This window comes from Vulpes lagopus, chromosome 6, assembly GCF_018345385.1.
Source record: "Vulpes lagopus strain Blue_001 chromosome 6, ASM1834538v1, whole genome shotgun sequence".
Lineage (NCBI taxonomy): Eukaryota > Metazoa > Chordata > Mammalia > Carnivora > Canidae > Vulpes > Vulpes lagopus.
The window spans coordinates 62,017,969-62,041,192 of NC_054829.1; the positions used below are offsets into that span (position 1 = coordinate 62,017,969).

Genomic DNA, 23,224 nt, shown 5'->3' on the forward strand with positions numbered 1-23,224 from the left:
GTATATTTATGTATATAATTTCCCTTCACTACATGAAACATGGAATCTAGGATTCAATGTTCAATAGAAAACAATCTTGGCTTCTGTTGACTTTGACTGACCACACACGGTTGAAAGCCATTATTATGTGCCACTGGTTTGCTCCTCTTCCCCAATGTATCTTCCTGATTTGGGTAAAGTCCTAGTCATGTGTCAAACTAACTCCTAGATCTGAAGGTTTCTTCCTCCATGTTACATTGTTCTACAATGTACCTAACTCCATTCCACTTACTTAAATTCTATCCAGAAAGGCTCAGTTCAAATATTTCTTCTTATGAAGACATTCTAAGAGGACCAACACTTACTCTTCTTTTGTACCACTCATATTTGCTATCTTTGCTATTATTTCTTTTTTGTTTGTTTGTTTTGCTTTTCCAAATAGGTCATAAATTACTTGAGGAAAATGATACCCTTCCTTTTATGTCAGTTTTCAGAGCATAGAATAATCCCTAACAGATGCTTAGCACCTCATCTTCACAGTCACTCATACCAGACAGCATCATTTCTTACTTTTCCTTACTTTTAAAGTAAAGGTGAAATTATAAGACTGTTAATTCCTAATATGTATTAGACATGAACATGACACACATGAATATATATTTAAAAATACATATTAAAAAAAGAAGAAATGTTTGTGCTTAGGCAAACAGAAGGCAATGCAAATTTCATAAATTATTAGTTGAGCTTGATACCAATTAGTGCAGTTTGCAAAGTGGGAAAAAGTTGTAATCAATTTTTCCCCAAGCAAGTATGAATCTGCCTTTAACCAGATAGCTCTCCAGAGAAGCAGCCCCAGTAAGGAATTTGGAATTAGAGAAATTGCCTGTCACTAGGTCTCTCAGGGTAACTCTGGATTCAAAAGTGAGCCTGTTCTTTACCAAAATGCCCTAGGGACAATTCTGGTCCTTTCCTCATAGACAGCTAAATGCCTTCATCAGTGTTTGCCATGACATCCAATGTGACAATTCAAATACAAACCAGTGATGTGCATATAGCTATTTAACTAGAAGGTAAGAACAGGTTACCTTCATATAGAATGATGCATTTTCAATGGAAATATAAGTGAATATATCTGTTCTATGCTGCAAAGAAATTTGAGGAGGACTTGATCATTCTGCCCCCCCAAAAAAGTTAGGAAAATTGAAATGTGTAGAAAATAAGACGTCAAAGAGAAAGCTAAATTTCCATGACAGATTTAGCAAGACACTGTTCTAGAATCCAACTAGTTATCCACCACTGAATAAAAATAAAATGTTAAGAAAACAGCCTAAGAGGGCTTATAAAATGTGCATTTATGATTACCACCTGAAATGAACTAAAAACAAGGTGGCATTTAACAATTATATGCTTTTTAATGGTAATTTGCCAAAAAAAATTATATTTACTCATGAGTTTGTTTCCTTAGCCTTTGAAATTGAGTTACTAAAATTCTGGTTTTGCCAGGTTGTTAATAGTCAAGTCAATTACTCCTTGGGATAATCTTTGATTTTTCACCAGTCAGAGAATATTGAAGTTGGAACGGACCTTAAAGCCACCTGGTCCATCCCCCTAGCTTTACAGATGAAGAAAATGAAATCTGAGAGGATAAGAGTCATTGCCCAAGGAGAATCCAGCCTCCTTCTCCAGCACTTTATCACACAGCTTTCTAATCTTCCTTGCCAAACAATGGCCTTCAGCAAAGCTAAAAAATAATATAAAATAAAATTCAAATAGAAAATCTAGAGAATAAAATAAGATAAAGAAACTGAGGTACTGAAGTCCACTTATGTTCTTCAAGGGAAATTAACATATGGAGATCTGAGTGGCAGTGGCCTTTGTCTTTCCTGTGGAAGCTTCAAGATTAGTTAATCCTGCCAGTACACATCTGAGAACAATATTGTGTCATGGTAAACCTTTTATGTGATAGCTAAACTTCTTTTTTAAAAAAATCACTTTGATGTAGGTGTGAGTATGCATTTAAATATTTTTATTTTGTTTTTACTGCTTTAACTGTTTCTAACTGTGATTTAGAATTCATTTTCTAAAAAGGTCAGTGTGAATTTATGTTTCAGGACCAAATATAAAACATAGAGTGATTTCAGAGCAGCAGAGCCACCAGAAAAGTGCTAATAAGAGGAGAATCACAGCCAAAGTTGAAAGACTCATTTTAGATCCATTTTCTGCTTTCCTTTGGGTCCCACTAGCACAATAGAGTATAGGAGGCCACCTGGTGGTGAAATTAACCAATTAACCATTTAATGTTAAGGAGCAAGGAAAACAGGCCGACTTTGGGTTATTACAAAAGGAAAACTTGAACCTTGGGCAAAAGAATGATAGTCAACAGGTATTATTGGAATACAACAGATAGAAAATTGAATAGGAAAATAATTCGAGTCTGTAGAAAAATGTGTATTACTAAACAGTCACCATAATAGTTATTTATACAAGGGACTGGTGAACTTTTTCTGCCAAGAGTCACATATATTAGCATGCTGGCCATATGGTCACTGTTGAAATTACTCAACTCTGTTACTGAAGTGCAAAAACAGCCACAAACAATACATAAATGAATGCGCCTGGCTATGTTCCAATAAAACTTTATTTAAAAAACAGGCCATGGGCTGGATTTGACCTTCAGGCTATAGCTTGCTAACCCCTGATTCTGTATTATATATTGAGCTATTTACCAAGCACAAGGTTGGGCCCCTTCCATACATTACTGATTGAATCCTGACAACCTTTCAAAGTGGGTGTTAATGCCCATTTCACAGGTTGAAAACTGCAGCTTAAAAAGCTTAAACAGTGTGGTAGAAAATGCAGTATGCTCCTTCTAACTTAAAAATGCTTTCTGCAGTCTCATGATCATTTTTCCTCTGTGACCACAGAATTCTGTTCTGAACCTCCCTCCCATTTATCCTGCAGAGGCTGCTTTGGTTCTCCCCATGGAGACTTTGCTCCTGTTTCTCCATCTTGCGTTCCTTTAAAATGTTGTTTGTCTCTTACCATCTCTTTCTCCATCACTTCTTTTATGTTTAAAAACTTTATGTCAGTTTTCATAACAACAGATGTAAGCAAGCATGAAAAAAGACAAAAGCAATGTATTAAAAATAGATAGCCATATATACAACAATAAGCCAAAGAAACTGTCATACTGTATATGCTCCAAATGGAATGTGAGCCAAAAACATGATGCTCACTCACTCTTACATAAATAATATATTACGCATCCACTGGGAGAAGAAGCAGCTCTGTCCCTAAATGGGAAGAAGATTTTTTAGCCCATTTTTATATCCTTTTCAAACTTTTATTTTTTGGTACATGCTGTAAGTCATACCATCTCAGACAGGCCATATTCCTCTTCCAAACCATCCATGAACTATTTTATTAACTGTTAATAAGAGAGAGTTGAAAAACCTGATGGAGAAATCCATGGAGCTTGTTAAAGCCCCTCAACTATATGGATTTACCAGTACCATCTCAATATTAGCATATTTTCTCCTATAAAAGAGGATAGAAGTGGTTTCAGTTAGATAGAGTATAGACAAGACTGATATAAAGGACTTTTAAAAGATTTTTTAACTTGAAAAGAAACCTGCAAAAGCTTGAGAAATGTGACTATATAGAAAACAGAAAGAAGGGGTTTAATTACCGAGCATGGATTCTGGCTGATTTGACAATTAAACCTAACAACAGAAGGGATTTACACTAGATATAAGAAGACTTTCAGGGCAGGGAGAGTTGTTAAACATTTTAATGGGAGGCTGTGGAATTCCCTCTGGAAAGATCTTTAATGCAGGACAAATTCTCTCCTATCTGGAATGGATAAAAAACAATCCTTAAAAGAGAGGAAATGAAATGAAGGTCCTTACGAGGTCACTTGCAGTCCTGAAACTCCAGGTAAAATTCTCACCTCCTGTGGAAATAAATAACTGTACAAAACCTCTATGAGATTCACTTTGGAAGATTCAAGAGAAAACACTCATTAAGCAGGTGATTTAAATCAGAAAGTATTTATCGAGTGCCCAATATTACCGAGCCCTGGGGAGATGTACACCCGCAGCAGAGCACAGGTCTGAGCAGCAGTGTTGGACAATGGACAGAACACACAATTATTTACTTCAGTTAATTTTTTTTAAAAAAATCTTTGAACTCCAATCAGCTTTCTGGAACTATTTCCTGAACTTGGTGAGCTCAAAAAATCCCACAAGAGCTGGCTGTCACATGAGATTTCTGGCATTACTCATGGTATCCCTGGATCTTTTTGTAAACAGAAAAGGCTTCTGACAGTGTTTCCATACTTCATTTCTTTTTCTAACCCAAACTTGGACGGACGGAGCCTCTTAGACTATCATCAAAACATGGATTATAAAATGCTAGCCAATTCTGAGTTATTTTGCAATATTCCCATGTTGTAGAAAAAGAATTCAATTAGCTCAGCTCTAGAGATTCATTTATACTTAAGTTTTAATGAACATGAGGATTTTTGTTCAAAGCTTGTAAGAAATCCAGCGATTCACAGAATGGATCTTTAGCATCAGCAGGCAGAAGAGACTGAGGAAGAAGAGAGAATAATCACAGAGAAAGGGACATACTTCACACATATTTTCAAATCTCAACATGTCCCAGCTGAGGAGAGCAGAGGAGGAAGGACAAAGTTCAAAGGGAACATACTAAAACCCAAATAGATGTCAAGGACATAAATAGGGGCAAATAGTGAATTCGCAAATGGTGAATTCATCACAAATCTGTATCAAATTCTCATTTAAATGGTATATCTTTTAGCTTTTTATTAATTGCATAAAACCAATGAAGCTCTCAATTAATGGCTAAGTGAAAGAGATAAAGGACCATATATGAGGATTATTTTTAAAAACTATGAATGGTGAGAAACTTTTTTTAAATGAACGAGTAGGAGAAAGTTTCAAAATTACATTTTAGATTTCTCCTGACATCCCAGCCACAAAACTTAATTTTTTATTAAGTTGCTTATTCTGAATTAGCTAGCTGTAGCTTTGGAAAGTTGAGTCAGTCTTTTAGACTCCATCCATCCATCCACCCTGATCACGATGGACTCGGGTTACCTCTTATTGTTTTGCTTACTTCCTCCATAACTATTTTTTTTAGACATACACACTCCTCTGATGTCAACTGTAATATACTACAATAAATATGTCAATAAACTCTCCCATTAACTATGGTACAAGGAAAAAATGTGCTGATATTCCTAGCATTTCTAACGACTGTCCATGTTCATTCACCTGCCTCTATTGTTCTATTTTATATTTGCATGGGACATCATATCCTTATATGTATAAGTAATTATAATGTCTACATAATCAGGAATACAACAACCAATATTACAGTTTGAGGGCTTACAGACTAGCCACAGAATTATGATGATTAGTTGTGCATTTTTGTACTGTTTGTCTCGGGCATGGGCATCATTATCCAACCCTTCCTCCCCCCCCCCCTCTTTTTTTCCCTCTCTTTCTCCCTGATACTTGATCAAATTTGGGTACTCTGAGTAGTAAGCACTGTACTTAATGCACTTCAGTTTTTAAAGGAGAGAGATTTTTGGTTTTGTTTGAATTTACGATATAAGAGGAAGCCATGAAGTTTCAGACTGAATTACCATGGCATGAAAATAGGATTGTTCTCTTGCAAAAGTAAAGAATTGATAGCATAGATTGGATCAGTAGAATTTAATTAGTAGATTATTAAATAAACCTATTTGAAAAATGTTTTTCAATATATATTTATTGAGTTTCTATTATGTGCCAGGTACAACACTAGGCAGTGGAGATATGGCAATAAACAACACAGACATGAACCCTGCCCTCCTGGAGTATGGAGTCTAACAAAAATTTTAATTATCCATTTTCAGATTTGGTCTAAAAGTCCAAATCTATCATCACTATTAAAAAGTATGCATTTAATTATAACAAAGTGCTCATGGCTAAATTATTCTCAAGGAGGGCTCTCTTAGGGAGACACCTATGAATATCGACAGGGTAAAACTATTATAATGAAGGTAGCAAAATCCTATATGCCGAGACTTATAACAAAAATTAGCTCCAAACTGAAACTTGGCATGTATGAAGGAAGTTTGTGTAGTTATTTACATATGTGTGATTTTTAAAAAGATTTCATTTATTTATTCATGAGAGACACACAGAGAGAGAGAGAGAGGCAGAGACACAGGAAGAAGAAGAAACAGGCTCCATGCAGGGAGCCTGACATGGGACTCGATCCCAGGACCCCAGGATCACACCCTGGGCCAAAGGCAGGCGCTAAACTGCTGAGCCACCCAGGGATCTCCATATGTGTGACTTAAATGTCCTGGGACTACCAGCATATTTGGCCCAAGAAATCTGGTTTCATCTAAATTCAATCCTTATGAAAGATTTTTTTTAACTAAATGAGTTAATACTTTGTATACTTCGTGTCTATATGTGTGAACACACATAAATGTGTGTGCATAACCATGTGTACACATGGACCTCTTCCACAAACTTTATAGTTTTCAATGGATAAAATGAGATGACAAGAAAAACATCACGAATCACAATTTTTTTTTAAGCAAATATCAATGAGCATATAGAATCAATGACTTAAGAAAGTGGCTAAAATAGTATGTTCAGGGGAGTTACAAAGGTGTATAGATGTCCTTCTAGAGGGATCCCTGGGTGGCGCAGCGGTTTGGCGCCTGCCTTTGGCCCGGGGCGCGATCCTGGAGACCCGGGATCGAATCCCACGTCGGGCTCCCGGTGCATGGAGCCTGCTTCTCCCTCTGCCTATGTCTCTGCTTCTCTCTCTCTCACTGTGTGTCTATCATAAATAAATAAAATTAAAAAAAAAAAAAAAAGATGTCCTTCTAGAGAAAGGCTCTGTGGTCTAAAAATGTTTAGAAGAAAATTAAAATAATCTCTAGAAGCATTAGCCTGCTTGACTCTTTCCTGGCTTCAGTAAAAGAAAATGTGTATGTGAGTGTGTGCATGCATGTGTGTGTATGTTTATGTTTTGTGCCTTATGTAAATGAGTGAGGGTTCAGCAGGAAGACCACTGCTTCCCTCTTAGCTTACCCCAGTGTGCCTCATTAGGTACAGAGTGTCGCAGAAGTGCCTAGTTTAAGAATGTATGAGCTTCGCAAATGCCAACATTATTAAAAATATGCTTGGGAATGCCCTTATTTCTGAGAACTGAAATTGCTTCCTTGACAGGACTGGAAAGTGGTTTTTCTGCAAACGGTATTCCTCTAGAGTACCTCTCCATGGGGACCCCTTCCCCAATAACTCCCTGTGGCAATAACAGGATCCATGAGATTGAATCTTCCTAGTGTAATGCTGTCTTTAGTGCATCTCTCTCTCCAAAAACTTGAATATTTTCAGCCTTAGCTTTCCTGAATCTCACCAAATATAGGAGGTTCCTGTGAAGTTCCACATGGCAACATTCTCCCAGGGTGCTGAGGTGCTTAAGAAAGTTTGGGGGTTTTCACAGAACAGCCTGATGATGGGCTAAAGAGCAAACCCAAGTCCATCATGTTTCATTTAATATATAGGAAGTTCCTTCTATCTGGTACAAAAAGTTCTTTCTATCTGGTACAAGTGAGGAAAATGCACTTGCGAGAATTCTTCCGATGGTAGAGAAGATGATACGGGGCAACAGTGAGCAGGCAAGTAGCATGTGAAAGACTGCATTAAAGCCAAACAGATTGGGTTCAAACTCTGACTTATTTACTTATTTATTGTGGAAGCTACTGATACAGCTCAACAACGATTTCTATCTTTCTGCCTTTTAGGCATATAGTAGGGATCCATTTCCCCATCCACTTTGGAATTGGGTAGGGCCACGCAATTAGTTGTGGTCAATGATTTTGAGAGGAAGTTATGTGTTTCCCTTCCAAGTAGAAGGTTTTATGTCAAGAGGGAGACCCTCCATAACTCTCCTTTCCCTTTGCCACAGTGAAGGAATATTTAAGGAGGGTGGCTGGTTCATTAGTCTGAGTCTTGGAGTAAAAACAATGCCAAGCAGAGCCCACAGCCAACCTGTGATGGATGTGTAGTATGTGTGAGAAATAAATCTTTGTAACTTTAAACTTTTGCAATTTGGGGATTGTTTGGAATCTCAGCAAACCCTAGCCTAACCCGAGAAACTGGTTCGTTTAGGCTAGTCATTTAACCTGCTTGTGTTTCAGGCTCAGATCCATGAAATGGGGAAAATAATCCAGGATCACCATGAGTGTTAAATAAGATATGTATAAGGCACTAACAAAGTCAAATAGTAAGATCTGACCAATTTCATTTTTTTTCTCCTATCCTACTCTCATAATACACACACACACAGAAACATATCTCCCTTCTTATCAAATGGTGAAATAAATAATATCTGTCCTTGGTATCTTTTTTAGATTTCTTCTCTCTACTGATTCCATCTTCCCTTTCTAGTACCCTTTCAATTTTAACGAAATGTTAAAATTGGCATTTAATTCAGTATTATTCCCCTACCTCCTGAGAATATCTGTATCCAGTAGAGTGTGTTCTTCTTTACCTCAAAGATGAATCTTAAGGATGGGATTTAAGGCAATATGAACATTTAATATTGGAAATAGTTGGGTTGGAGAATTCCTAATACTTCAAAATGATGTCCCACGTCTTCTCTTTTTAAAGTTAGACATGCTAGTGAGATAAGGGCAAGAAAAGAGGAAGTTAATGAATTGATCTTTGAAAGTACTATGGTTGAACTTTTCCAACCCAGGATTTTCCAGAATATTCTGAACAGGTACCAGACTACTTTTTCTTCTCCTTATCCTTTTAATATAGAACATTTCACAAATTTGCGTGTCATCCTTGTGCAGGAGCCTGGATAATCTTCTCTGTATCATTCCAATTTTAGTATATGTGCTGCCAAAGCAAGCACCAGGACTTTTTTTGAAATAATTAAAATATTATCTAGCTATCCTTCTAAGCCCCACCTACCTGTTTTAGGAATACATGTATGAAATTCTAATAAATTGTAAAAACTAGAATAATCATAAGGACACAATATTTGGATTCAATGGCATATCTTATACACTTGGCTATGTTATAACATATTGTAGGTTATATGATTTAGTGTTGGAGTTATGAAATAGTTATGATAACCAATGCCTTCCTGAAGTAATTACATGCACATTAAACCTAACAGTTATCTTTTTTACATCAAGACCCTTTGTCAATGATAATGCTTGGTCTTCATCTTTAAACCTTGGTAGTCCTTTTTTTTTTTTTTTCAAACAAAATAAATAACTCTCAGTTCATCCTGTGTGAAGTGTAATCACACATCGTATGTTTTTTTCTAGCTACAAAGCAGATCAGCCCAAATATGAATATAGCCCCTAAAGATAAGTAATTTAAAAATAGGAAATGCTAAAAAGTAGGAGAGGGACATTTCCATGGACTCACTGACCCGAAACCGACACACAATATCGAGCAGTTCTGGAGCAAAAGGTGGTAGTGAGCCTAACACCCTTTCTTATAAGTAGTTTAAGTGTTCCTCTAATTTATTTTATAAAAACCGAAAGAAATCTCCAAATACGTGCGGTTAAAGCCAAATCTCTCAACTTAACACAGGAGGGACCACTGCACATTCACATCTAATTAAGCAAAAGTCGTTTTTCAAAAGTTAAAGGCTGGAATTTTTGCAATTTAATCCAAAATTTTATTAGCAAACTCTAACGATTATCCTGATTGCAATTAATAAAAGCTTCCAAACAGGTCAACTCATTTAAGAGCTATCTGTAATCATTTGGATTTTAACATGATGGTTATTACTTATTACCCTGAAACCAAGCCATGCAATGAGATATTGATTACTTTTAACCTTTAGATCCAAGGATTCAAGAAAGGTCAGAGGAGGGGAACACTATACCTTTCTTGGCTGGCAAATGTGTTGCATTCAGGAGAATTCAAATGATTCCCATTGGCCAAGTAGATCCCAGATTAGTTTATTCTCTGGGCTGACAAGAAATGATGATGCTTTTAAAAATAACACCCAGCACATATTTAGTGAAGTGTTACATTTATATAACCAGTGGCCTCAAGATGTGCTTCACATCATAGCAGTTCTCAGGCTGTTAACCCTTTAATGAGTTTTGTTCATGGAAGCATGTTTGTTGAGACGAGATACTAGACATAGTCACTTTAATTGGAATCAACTCATCTCATTAAATTATCTCCTGGGTTCCAAGGGGCTGAATACAATCACTGGCCGCTGCCGGCCACTAGCATTTCTTTCGGTTTTCTTTTCCCATGACAACATTTAGAAATATTTTTCACATTCGCGCCACCAAAAAGCAGGGAGTTCTTGGTAGGGTCCAGCAGAATTACGGGCAAGGGAAACATAACTGTTATGTGTGAGATTAATTCGCAGAACACTTGGCATTATTATTGCCAAGTCGTCAAATTGTTCCAAGTTGTTCCGGAAGGTTGTTATTAATAGTATGTTTTCTGAGGAAAGTTCTGTCTACTTTTGGAACTGCATTTCTGTTGCCAAGGAAACTCCTTTAAGCACAGTTTTCTAGGAGCACACTGCTGCTTTTGTTTGCCAGTGTCCTATTCATATCATCTAAGTAAGCGTTTTACATGCTCCAGCCTTCAGGCCCAAATGTTGAAGTTTTAGCCCATTTAAGTTGCTTTTTCAAACACAGCTTATGCCTGCTATGATTTCCCTCTTTCTCTCCCCGCCCCCCCCCCTTCTCTCTCTCTCTCTCTGTCCAAAGCCCCTCTCTCCGCCTTCTTCCCATTCTCCCTCCAACGGGCCCAACTCTTACAATTCAAGGTTGATTTTTTTTAAAACAGTTGCATTAGGGGAGATAGTTTTCACAAGTTTTTGATAAATTAACTTCAATTTGAATAATAATTCCATAGGTTGTAGCATTAGTCCTTCAAGTGTTAATTATCTTTTCACTTTAAAATTAATGTAGTCATTTCCTCCTGACTCCTCTACCCCATTTATTGAAGTGCTGAGGAAAACATGTCATTGAGTCCTGAGCCAGCCCTGTTGTTGTGATTAAGCGTGGTCACATGGCCCATCTCTGCCAAAAGGAGGGCCCTGAGAAAAGGTGACAAAGACAGTGATTTCCTGTCAGCAAAGAGTACGACAGGGCTGTCTAGAAGTGATGCAAATGAGGGGAACTTTCCCCACGGCTTGTTTGATCCACTCTAGGCCAGAGCAGGCCAGGCCAGGGAGAGAGGGAGTAGCACAATGCAGCAGAGGCAGCCCGGAGAGCCAACGCACCTTCCGGACAGCAGCTCACCCACCAGAGACAAAAACTGCTGGCGGGGCTTCCCTTCCTTGCCCCTCTGCACACAGAGCCAACTATTTCTTGGCATACTATTCTCTTCACATCCTTTCTGTATCTCTCTCTCCCTCTTAAAAAAGCGATCCAAATAGGAATTGTAAGTTCCAGCAAAAACAGCACTTCCCATATCATTCAGAAACCACATTCATCTACTTCTAAACATTTTCAGGACGTGTTTTGTCCTCTTCAAGAAAGAAAAGAAAAATATGTGTATTTGTCTTCACAGCAAACATTAATATGACAGCTAATCTAGGACTTTTTAGCTTTAATAAAAATGGAACAACAAATTCGTTTCTCCATAGCGGTGGAGGCAGCCTAGATTTTCCTATTCTGATCACTTTTAAAATGACTAGATAATGTTATTTGAAATATTATAATGATTTTAAGCATATTCTTCTTATCTTAATGGAGTTTTAATCTAACATACAATTAAGCTCTACAATTAATCTACTGAGAAAGAGGTAAAAAAAATTATCATTAGGTTCTTATGCCTGATATATCTAGTACATTTTTACCTTGACTGCTTCAATAACTAGTAATTTGCTTCATTTTGGTACTGAAATTCCAACCTAAGGCCTGATTAACAGAATTTAATTTTTCTAAAGATTTATTTATTTGAAAACCAGAGACAGAGACAGAAAGAATACAAATGGAGAGGGGCAGAGGGAGAAAGAAAGAAATCCTCAAGCAGACTCTCTGCTGAGCAGAGAGGCTGACATAGGCTTGATCCCAGGACCCTGAAATCATGACCTGAGCTGAAATCAAGAGTCAGACCCTTAACCGAATGAGTCACCCAGGCACCCCCAGAATTTAATTTTTTGACACATACTTCTCTATTCTATACACCAACACATAAATTTTTTTTTATAAAGGTAATGAATTCTCTACTATTTTAAGCCCAGCTACAACAACCTAGACTGTAAATCAGCTTAGCATTTCATTCTTAGGAGCTTAAGTTCACTCATAAAGGTATCGGACAACATCTGAAATTATTTAGATCAATCTAGTCCACAACAAAATGAAAGAAAACTATTATAGAGGGTTGAAATTGTGGATTTATAAAATATAGGGGTAGTGGAATTAATCTCTTTTCTATGATCAGTTCATAGCTATGACAACGTCAGTTTGGCATCAGTAGTCATAAAATACCAAGTCTTTTACACTGTGTTTCTTATTCTCCAGAATTTCTTTTTTTTAATTAATTAATTAATTTATGATAGACATTGAGAGAGGGAGAGAGAGAGGCAGAGACACAGGAGGAGGGAGAAGCAGGCTCCATGCAGGGAGCCTGACATGGGACTCGATCCCAGGACTCCAGGATCGTGCTCTGGGCCAAAGGCAGGCGGTAAACCGCTGAGCCACTCAGGGATCCCCTTCTCCAGAATTTCTAATCTTATTCTATACATATTTCTTTTAAAAAGTCATAATGCTTGTCTTATACACACTCAAATTCTCTAAGTAATATTTTCTCCTTTAAAATTTATCCCTTTTGGGGATCCCTGGTTGGCTCAGTGGTTTAGTGCCTGCCTTTGGCCCAGGGCACAATCCTGGAGTCCCAGGATCGAGTCCCTCATTGGACTCCCGGTATGGAGCCTGTTTCTCCCTCCTCCTGTGTCTCTGCCTCTCTGTCTCTCTCTCTCTGTCTGTCTATCATGAATAAATAAATAAATAAATAAATAAATAAATAAATAAATAAATAAATCTTTAAATAAATAAAATAAAATTTATCCCTTTCTTTTGTCTATCTTTTTCCTAAAGCAATTCTTCTTTCAGTGTTTTAGTTCTGTTTGTTTGTATTTGCTTTTTAGCAGTTTTCTTATTTATTCATTCATCTACCCATGATTTTAATTTACTCTTTTTGTTTTTAATTGTTTTAAATCACTCATTTTTGTTTGGTTAGCTGTAAATTAACTAATTTCAACTGTTTTTCTTTCTCTACAATGCTTATATTTCTCTCTCTCTTTCCTAAAAACCTCTTCTTTTCAAACATATAATATTGATGTCTTCTCTTATTAATCCCACCTCGTCAAACTCTCATTGAAAGGAACCACTTCTGGATGTGAGCTGTGCTCAAAATCTGTAATGTTACCTGGCAACAGAGTTAGAGAAAAAGTAATTCACTTGTTAGAAGTATTATGTTTAGAAACTTGCTTGTAAGAAATATTGTGGTTAGACATTTCTCTATTATGCTGTTCTACTCCCTTACATGTTAAAATGTAAATCCTAATAAAAAGTGTTTTCATATTTAAGTATCAAAATAAACTTAATTTCTTAAAAGGAAGTATAATTTTTTTCTCATGGAAAATGTAAATTTGGCAATTGAGCACATTTCCCTCTTTGCTTTTACCACCAGGAAACCCAAGGTGAAATTTTAGGTTCTTTAGTAAGTACGTAGGAACAAACAGTCTATATGCCTACATATTAACTCTTCTCACTGAGAGAGACTAGTCTGATTTGTATTTATGTGTTAAAAATATTTTTAAATTTTTCCTGTGAATTCTTATAAGCAACCTCAAATCCAGAGAGTAAAAAATGTAATTAGTCGATTTAGTGAGCATTGTATCATGCAAAATGAACACTTCTTTTCCTTTTGCCCCCAGGCCATATTTATATGATACTTATGCCAAAAGAGAAAGATAGAAGACACTTGCATGTTTCCCATAAAAGTAGAACTATATGACAGTAACTAACCCTCATAATGAAATATAAAATCTTCAGTGTAAATTCCTTGAAAGTATAAAGGTCTCAGTTGAAATGAGTATGAATGTCACATAATTTTTAAGCTGTGTTATTTTAACCCCTTAGAAATCATATAAACTACTATTTTTTTTTACAAGGAGCAGCTAAGCCTTCTCTCAGGAACAAATTTATAAATGTGGTGTTTTAATGAGCTTTACACTATCTGAAAACAGCTCTGTTCAAGTATAACAATAATCACCAGATCACAATTTTTGAATTTGGCCCAGGAAATTAACCCTTGTACTCTGGAACCTCACACCAACCCAGGATCACTAAGAGCTCTGTCATCTGTGCTTTGTAGGTGGCAGAGATTGGGCAGTGGTCTGTAGTGTGGTAAGGAGCCCCTGACAGGGCACAGCCTCACAGCACTCCAGAGTCAACTGCATATGCCTCAGAGGGTAGGACAGCGACAGCAGCAGCCAGAGCTCCAGCTTCTCCCATCTTAGTGATGCTTCTAGGTCACTCAGTCTATAAAATTCATGGGATGGGGGGGGGGGGTGTCTTGAGCTTCCCTGAGCCCAAGAATAATGCCACCTTTGATCTGTAGAAATGAAAAAATGGAGCTTTTCCTTTGCAAGTGGGTTTTAAATATTTCTCCATTAATAGTTAATGCACATGCAGACCAGCAGAGTGACAGCTCCCTGTGATTATGAATTCTGGCTTCGTAACTCCAGTCCAAATAGGAGCTGAACTTTCAAAATCACGGTGGTTACTTTTGACAAATTAAATTGTCCTACTTAGGAAGGTAGGAGGAATGAAGAAAAAGAAAGGGAGAGAGTGGGAGCAAATTCTCCTTGGAGGTGATTCTCAGATTGAGGAAGAAAAAACAAGAAAGAACTACGTTTATGTTCTCTAGGCTGACAATACTGCCAGTGTTTATTAGAAAAGAGCTATAGAAGGTCCCTGCTCCGAAGTTGGGCAAGTAGAGGCCAGACAAAAAGGGAGAAGGAAAGACACTGGCAATATGGCTCACTGTCTTGAAACGAGGAAGAAAATATCTTTAAAGAAGTGATCATTTTTAAGTAAGAATCTAGTTGCTCTTAAGACCTGCAGTTGAAAATTAATTAGAAAGAAAATGGTCTTAAATTCCTAACAATCTGAAAATAACAAGAAATGGTTTAAACAGAAAATCTCTTCTGTAGTTCATTGTAATGTTAAGGTTCTAAATTATAAATTACATCAGGTTGTGTCAATGTATTCTTTGCCTATTAAACCTAATTCTTTTCCTTTAAGAAGTCCCTTTGGTATTCTGCTGGTTTGGGGTAACCAACATATCACAATAGGTACCCAACTCAGGAGGTCTGCTGAATGAATAATCGAAGGTATTTATCTATAGCAGCATACCTAGGAGTTCAGGCCAGATGATTTTTCTAGCAGAGATGAGATTATAAAATAAATTGGTAAAGTCAGGCAAATAGTACCTGATGTTGAAAAGGCTAAAAAAAAAATCTTCACTCATTGACTACCACTTTATTATACTTCCTCTAAACGAACATTTCCAAATGTGTACTTTGGGGCTCCACCTAGGTCTGTATAATGCATGTCATGACTCAGGATCCGGGCATGACTAGGGAAGGAGCTGAGTGATAAAGTACAGAGAGCCCCCCCACCAGGGAGAGGAGAGAAAAGGTTTTGAATTCTATGGTAATAGGAATCATGCTTCTGTCCTGGTCTACAGTTCCTGAGATTTTACCATCACTCAGCTGAAGGTCTCTCTGAAAGATTTCACCTTCATTTCTTATGATAATACCAGCGATCATGAACTTCATTCTCACCCTTAATTTTTTAGTACATATGCTACCTAAATGAGCACTCATCCTTAATTTTTTAACACAATGATTGTTCGTTCAATATTGGCTATGTAAGGTGTTTTGCTTAACAACATACAATATCCAAGCACAAGGCATTTTTCTTAGTGTTATAGATGCATTTTAAGAAAGGAAAATGATGTACATAGTTTGATCTGGACTGGGAATGCCATGAAATGGCTAGGCATCCTACTGAATTGTCACAATGGCTAGGGAATGTGAATCATAAATGCCCCACGTGGAAGGGATAGTCCCATTGACCAACAAAAAATGATTCTGTCCCAAAGGTCAGTGGTGCCCTTGATGAAAAATGCTGATAGAACACTGGTATCTTTCAGGGCCAACAAATTTAAAGATTAAAGTCTCAAATGGTATTGAAAGCCCAGGAAGGCCTGGGGACCAACAGAAAAGCACTATTACTCAGGGGTCTCTATGATCAATAGTCTCCAAGTCCTCCTCTCCCAGGTCATAGGTTCAGTTGATTCCTGAAAATTCAGGCACATTACAACAGAGCAATAGGACATCGAAAATGTTGACCTAACCTGAGAATCCCCGAGGATTTGAAACAAAGACCTGAAATTAATTTTCCTCCATCAATTTTTCTAATTCTGGAGCCACCCCAAGTTCTAAATGACTCCTTAGTGATGTCCTCAGGATTGCTTTGGAGGTCTCTAAAACTCTGGAATAACATGGGGGCTTGGATAAAGAAAGACCCTATAGACTGGTAGCATTTGCTCTCGTATGTAGCTCAACCTTTAATTTTGCTTATAAGCCAAATGCAAAGTTAGTGCCAGTTTTGTAAACTTAGCTATGTCAAGCACCTCAGAGCAGAAAGATGATGATAGGACATGAGTCACAAATGAAGAACCCCAATATGGAAAATGTTTGGGCAAATACTCTAATCCAGAAGTACTAAGTGGGTGGAATAATGGCCTTCAATATACCAGAATGGGAATTTTCAGGCAGAGCACTTATAAGGAAACCACAAGAAAAAGAAGACTGATTTCCTATTAATTGTGATGTAAATTATATGGATATGATTTTGACAAAGAATAGCACTATTACTGAAAAAAAAATAGTGGTTTATGTGCAAAATGCAAATACATCAAGAAGAAAAATGTTATTTGGCATCATGAGTGCAATAAAATCAGAGATAATGGCTTATGGTTAGTTAACTTTTGTATTATTTTTTCCTGTTTGGTTTAATTTTGATGCTTTTTAGGAATAAAGTTAATATTTTTGTATCAATAAATTAATAAAGATTAATGGACATTTTTCATACATAATTCTTGATCCTGACATGAAACGTGACATCACCTAGCTTCGTTCACATTAGGTGAGGACTCTTACTCCAACAATACGTTATGTCAGAAGATAAGCTCTGTTGTTAATGTGGACAGCCACCCATATAGGAAATAGCTAATAGTCAACAAACTCGATTAATGTTGGACGGAATTCTTTAGGGAATAAAATATCACCATTTGCTGACTCCCTGGGGAGCTTACATCTTCTTTTAACCAAGATGATTCTCAGGGGACACTACTTAAAGTCAACCAGACACTTGAAAAGTATACATAAAGATCTCTCTGTAGAGAAGGTAAAAGTTAAAATAAGATATTTAGGAAAGGTAACTTAAAATGATTTTAAAAAATGGGGAAGAAAGAAGACAACTTTTATTTGACCTTGAATGTACTTCTTATTCTATAAGAAATTTTTAAAAGCTAGAGGGTAGTTGTTTCCTGTCATTATACTGTTGCTGATTCTGTGGTTAGTTATTAATTTTATTTTTTATGATTCACAATCTGCTCTTTGAAATATGCCATATGCTCAAAGCAATTCAAGGATGACAACTGTCAGAATTACTCCAATAAAAATTGCCTAAATGAGGAAGATTTACTGCAATCTGATATTTCAGTGGAAAGTCCCTCTACCCTCCCCAACAGCTTTTTCAGACACTGTGAATCTTGCAACCATTTTTTCAGTTGAAATCACATAGCTGTTTTGTAAGAATTTCTAAGACTATTTAAGGAGAATTGGTAAAACATATTAGGCTAAGGGTGAATTAGCAGACACGGAAAAACAATATAGATAGTTATTAGCTGGATTGCCTGCAATCAATATATGAGTTCCAAGCCAGTTTTCTTAAATCACACGCAAATGTATTGACTCGATATGACAACGTCTGTTCTATGTATCACTAATAAACATTAAATTGAATGAGCCCTGTACCCTGCAAGTAGCAAGCCAAACTGAAGGCAAATTTCTTTTTTCTCTGGAAAGATCTGAGGGGTGGATGGAATCCACCTGAGTGCTCCAATGAAAACACATTTTGTTAAATGTTAGCAGTCCATTTATCCTTCATTTTGTTTCAGTCTATTTATTAATGCGGTTTCATTTATTGCTATTCATCTTGGAGATAAATCTTTGTCCTTCTATAGAATTACACCAAATAGAATGTGATAAAGGGAACTTTCTTGCAATTATGATGTCGGTGCAGCCTGTCAGCACACAAGGGATGGAAATGAGTTTGGGGACAGGGAAGGGAATTCTAATAGACACCATGATACATACAATGAACGCAAAGATATCCTGAGAGAGAGAGAGACTTGTCAGGCTAATCAGATCTTCCACAGCAAGGTAAAGGCAAGAAGGGTAGCTCTAACCTTGTAAAGATGCTGCTGCTGCTCCTCTGACATCATCAGGTCGTGGCTGTCCATCACGAGGGACTCCATGTCAATCAGCCAATCCCAGAGCTCCTGATATTCTGAATCAAAGTCCAGAAGCCTGAAGATAAGGCACAAAATGTATTATGCATAAATACAGTGTAGTTGTTAAAATCTCATATTAGAATAATATATTCTTGAAAACCCGTGATGTTCCTAGGTGATACCTGTAAAAAGAGAAGGGAAGAATTCTCTGTGTGGTTACACGGTGGGCAAAATAGAAACTCCAGCCTGTGACATAGCATTTCTTAGATTTTGAAAACATAACATGTTATTCTGATGCTCATACCCAAGACATATCATGACTATTTCCATTTGCTAACCCTTTTTGAGGATTTACAGCACTTGAACACAATGACTACTACTATGTCCTTGAAAGAGAGCGTTGCCATATTTAACATACTGAGAAATGGGGGGTCAGGGCCTTGTGAAAGTTGTATGGTCCAGAATGGGGGATCAGAATAGCCCCCTCAAAAATTCAAACCACTTTTTCATCTACTAGATTTTCACAGATGTTGTATCCTAAATACATTTACGATTAAGAATACTAATTTAACTAATTTCTTTACAATGATCACAATTTATTATCAGATCTGAAATACTATTTTCACTGGGAAATGACTCAATCATTTATTTATTTGTCCCTCTGCTGTCTATCTGCCTATCTCTGCAAACATATATCCTACATTTATTGTCATGGATGAGTAGCCAGCATTTCAGCTTAACACTCAGAGATAGGCTTGAGTGACTCTGGTAAGCCAGTGAGAACCAGGGGCAGATCCAGTATTAGACAGGTGTTCCCCACAGACATGTAGGAAACAAAGGTAAGGACAGGAAGTCAAAACAATGAATCTTTGAATAGCCAGCAATCATTAAAATTCAAAGGAGGATCACTATGGTTTTCAACAAAATAAATCATTAGAATAAGGAGCTTAAAAGGATTAATGTGATTCTCTATTGAAAGCCTGGTGAATAAGTAAAGCCCAGATTCTTCTAAAACACTGTGATCAGAAAATGAAAGTGCAGGATGAAAAACTATGACTTTGTCCTTCCCCCCAAAATCATCTCCCTAAAAGAAACCACATCCTTATCAAACTGTAACTGAGCAAAACCCTATCAGTGTCAATGAAGCAAGCAGGTTCAAGTATGAATCTGGATTTATCAAGTGAGTATTTTATTACTACCCTGTTCCTGTCTCTATACAATAAATGACTGATTTCCACGAAAATGAACATCTACTTTTCATAACTTACAATTTAATCTTAATACATCTGCCAAAGAAAACTTAAGGTGTGTCTGGTGATAAAGGAAAACTAGATCTAGAACTGTCTAATTTATTTTAATTGTTTTACCATAATGATAAAGATTATTGACTAAGACCATAAGTATCCAGGGGCAAGGATCATCATTGACTGGTGTGTAGAATTAATGTTTAACTGACGTTTGGTATAGGGGATGTGACCAAAACCTTTGGAAGGCTATGGTGGCCTAGAGCAGAGCTTCTCAGATTTAATGTGCATGTGACAGAGATGAGGATTCTGTTGAAATGCAGGTCTGATTCAGTGATTTTAGGGTGGGGCCCGGGATTCTGCATTCTTGGCAACTGGCAGCGCTGTTGGTCACAGGTCTCACTTTGAATAGCAAGGAATTCCAGCATAAATGAGAAACTGCACCTCCCCCATTTTAACCAAAAAGACAGGGGAAAGGGGAAATAACACCCCCCCAAATTAGGAAAGTATGGTCCTGGGGAACATTAAAAGCAAAGGAGAAATAAAGGGAAAAGCTCACCCTTTCCATATCAGTGGATTTAAATAAGAAAGAAATAGAGGCAAAAGAACTCATGCTAAGATGTATATCCTCCCCTCTTGGACTAAGAACCAGAGGGGAGGTATGTGAGGCAGGTTGAAAGGATAGTCCAAAGCACAAGCATGTCAGTTCCATTTCGTGCTAGGTAGTCTGGGAAGAGATTGCCGTAAAGTGTCTTCACCATAACCTGGACTTGGAATGTTACAGAGAGAATTTTGGTTAACACTCCCTTTGCTACCTGTTCTTTTATCTCCTCAATGAGGACACTATTCTTTCTCCTCACCACCACCCCCCATGAAGTTTCTGGGAGTTCATCTGGTGAACTCCACAGAGGTGTTGCCATGGCAACAGAGGCACAGTGACCCCCAGGGCAGGCAGGGGAACTTCTTAAGCCAGACCTCAGAGGGTTGGCACGGTCAGTAAGGGTTGAGATGGGGCTTAGAGAGCAGAAAATACCACCTGACCAAGCCAAGAGAGAACAACACAGCCAGAACCTCTGTGGGGGACAACCTCAGAATATCTAAGGTGAGATCCATTTCAATGAGCCCAGCCAATCTGTACCCTAGGGCCACAGTAAATCAGGGGAGCTCACCACACCCCAGAATTGCAAGGTCATGTAAACCCAGATGCCATCTTAGAAAAAACTAGGGAGAGAAATAAATCTGAAAAACAGCGTTTACTCCACGAGATAGTTCCTTAATGATGATGTTAATTTATTAGAAGAGGCTATAAGCATTGTGCTAAAGAGCCTGGCCTCTGATCTTTTTTTTAAAGATTTTATTTATTTATTCATGAGAGACACATAGAGAGAGGCAGAGACATAGGCAAAGGGAGAAGCAGGCTCCATGGAGGACTCGATCCCAGGACCCTGGGATCACAACCTGAGCCAAAGACAGACGCTCAACCACTGAGCCACCCAAGTGTCTCCTGGCCTCTGATCTTAAAGCAAGGTTTTCCCTTACTTTGTCAGGAAATTATGTGTTTAGGATGTTTCATAAAAATTATCAACCGGCAAGGAAAATAAAGGAGCCTGTTTTCCATATGTGTATGAGGAAAAGAAATTTTGATTATGCTCAAATAATTCAAGGGTGAGAGATGAATTTATCTTTGCAACTCTAGTGCTCAGCACTGGACCTGGTGAATGATGATGAGTGAATGTAGATAATGAAGCCAAAAATCTTTAGTAGGGCAAGAATGACTTCAGAAGAGCAGCACGTGGCAGAGATAATAGTATCTCCTCCCCAAATGCCAGTATCAGCCCAGCCAGTGCAACATGGACTGGCTTCTTCACTCATTCTGAAGGTGGGATTTTGCCTTCAAGTACAGGATAAAGGTGCATATGCTAACTTAAAAAGAATTACGTGGGTAGGTTCTCCATTAATGTGAGTTGCCCTCCCATTCCTTTCACACCTTCTTTTTTCTACCCTGAAAATTAAAGGAGATTTAAATAAACAAAGCATATATAGGATGGCAAAATGTTCAGAACCAAGAACATGTTTGAACTGGCTCTTTACGATGACTTTATATCTACTGAACTATTCCCTCTTATTATTCCCCTTAGCGAGGGACTTGGAACAAAACCCCTTTCTTCTAGTTAACTGCACCTCACATTTCTTCTCCGAGGGTCTACACTGAAGACCCACAAAGCAAAGGAACCTCACACAGATACTCACCCTTTCTTCAGTCTAGTCTATTTTCATTTTAGCTGAGAATATTTAGCTTGAGTTTGTTAGATATTGTAAATGCTTTGGTTTCATATTTTGCTTTATTGGTACAGAATCAACAGCAGTGTTTTCCAAACAACAATTCTTAAAAGGTCCTACTACTGAAGACAGAAACATTTTTCTTAAGCATTTGTGCCTGATTTCAGATTGTTGGCCACATGGTAATTCGCAGCTTTGAAAAGACCTCAGAACTTTACAAATTTAGTGAAATCAAATATGTAACTTTGTAGCAAATCACAACTAAATTACTAGATTTCTTTGTTGGTTCTTCAAAAGCTTCTGAAATGAATGCAATTAAGTGTGCTCATTATTTCAGGAAGATTCTTGGATAAGAAAGTAGTTTACTTAATCTTACGTTTACATTACCTGCAAAGGTAGTGCTAAGTGTTTTCCAAGTGATTTTGTGAAAGACAGTTTCTTCCAGGAAAAATGCCAACTATTATACAGGGAAAACAGAGAGGATCATAGATGAGTGAATTTATCAAGGGTAGCATAGAACTCGTTAACAGTTTTACATCCCTTTGAAGAATATGCTGATTCTATCAGCTGAATTCAGAACAAGGTTCTTTTCCTGAATTCTTGGTGACAAAGGCCTTGTCTCTCTTTTTAGAAGACAGAGGCAACTGAAATTATAGCAAGTAGCTCATAATCTCATAAGGAATATAAACATAAGAACTACTCTTTTGGACGGATTTTCCTCATAAAATTTTTTGTTAGTTGTGTTTTGGTTTGTATTAACTCATCCAGTCAAATATATAATCGGTTAGATTTCTTTTTTAAGATTTTATTTATTTATGCATTAAAGAGAGAGAGAGAGGCAGAGACACAGACAGAGAGAGAAGCAGGCTCCACGCAGAGAGCCCAATGTGGGACTCAATCCGGGGTCTCCAGGATCATGCCCTGAGCTAAAGGCAGATGCTTAATCGCTGAGCCTCCCAGGTGTCCCTGTTAGATTTTAAAAGATCTCAAAGCATACCTTTTCAGGACCCTGTGAATCTGTCACATTCTCTATGAAAATGTTACAAAGCAAACTTATATATACTCTAGGAAAGTGTTATAAAGCAAACA

At 37.4% G+C, this 23,224-nt stretch overlaps 1 protein-coding gene and 1 non-coding gene across 6 annotated transcripts in view; both read right to left on the bottom strand.

Moving 5' to 3' along the window:
- AKAP6 (A-kinase anchoring protein 6) overlaps positions 1 to 23,224 on the bottom strand; it is a 486,958-nt gene that overhangs the window by 109,475 nt on the left and 354,259 nt on the right. For all 5 annotated transcript variants that reach the window (XM_041758859.1, XM_041758854.1, XM_041758855.1 and 2 more), the window contains one exon: positions 18,567 to 18,687. In XM_041758859.1, the coding sequence (XP_041614793.1) occupies positions 18,567 to 18,687 (121 nt within the window). The remainder of the gene's footprint in view (positions 1 to 18,566; positions 18,688 to 23,224) is intronic.
- Positions 8,828 to 8,934, bottom strand: LOC121493977. Its single transcript, XR_005988626.1, has one exon. It is a non-coding gene; the product is annotated as a U6 spliceosomal RNA (small nuclear RNA).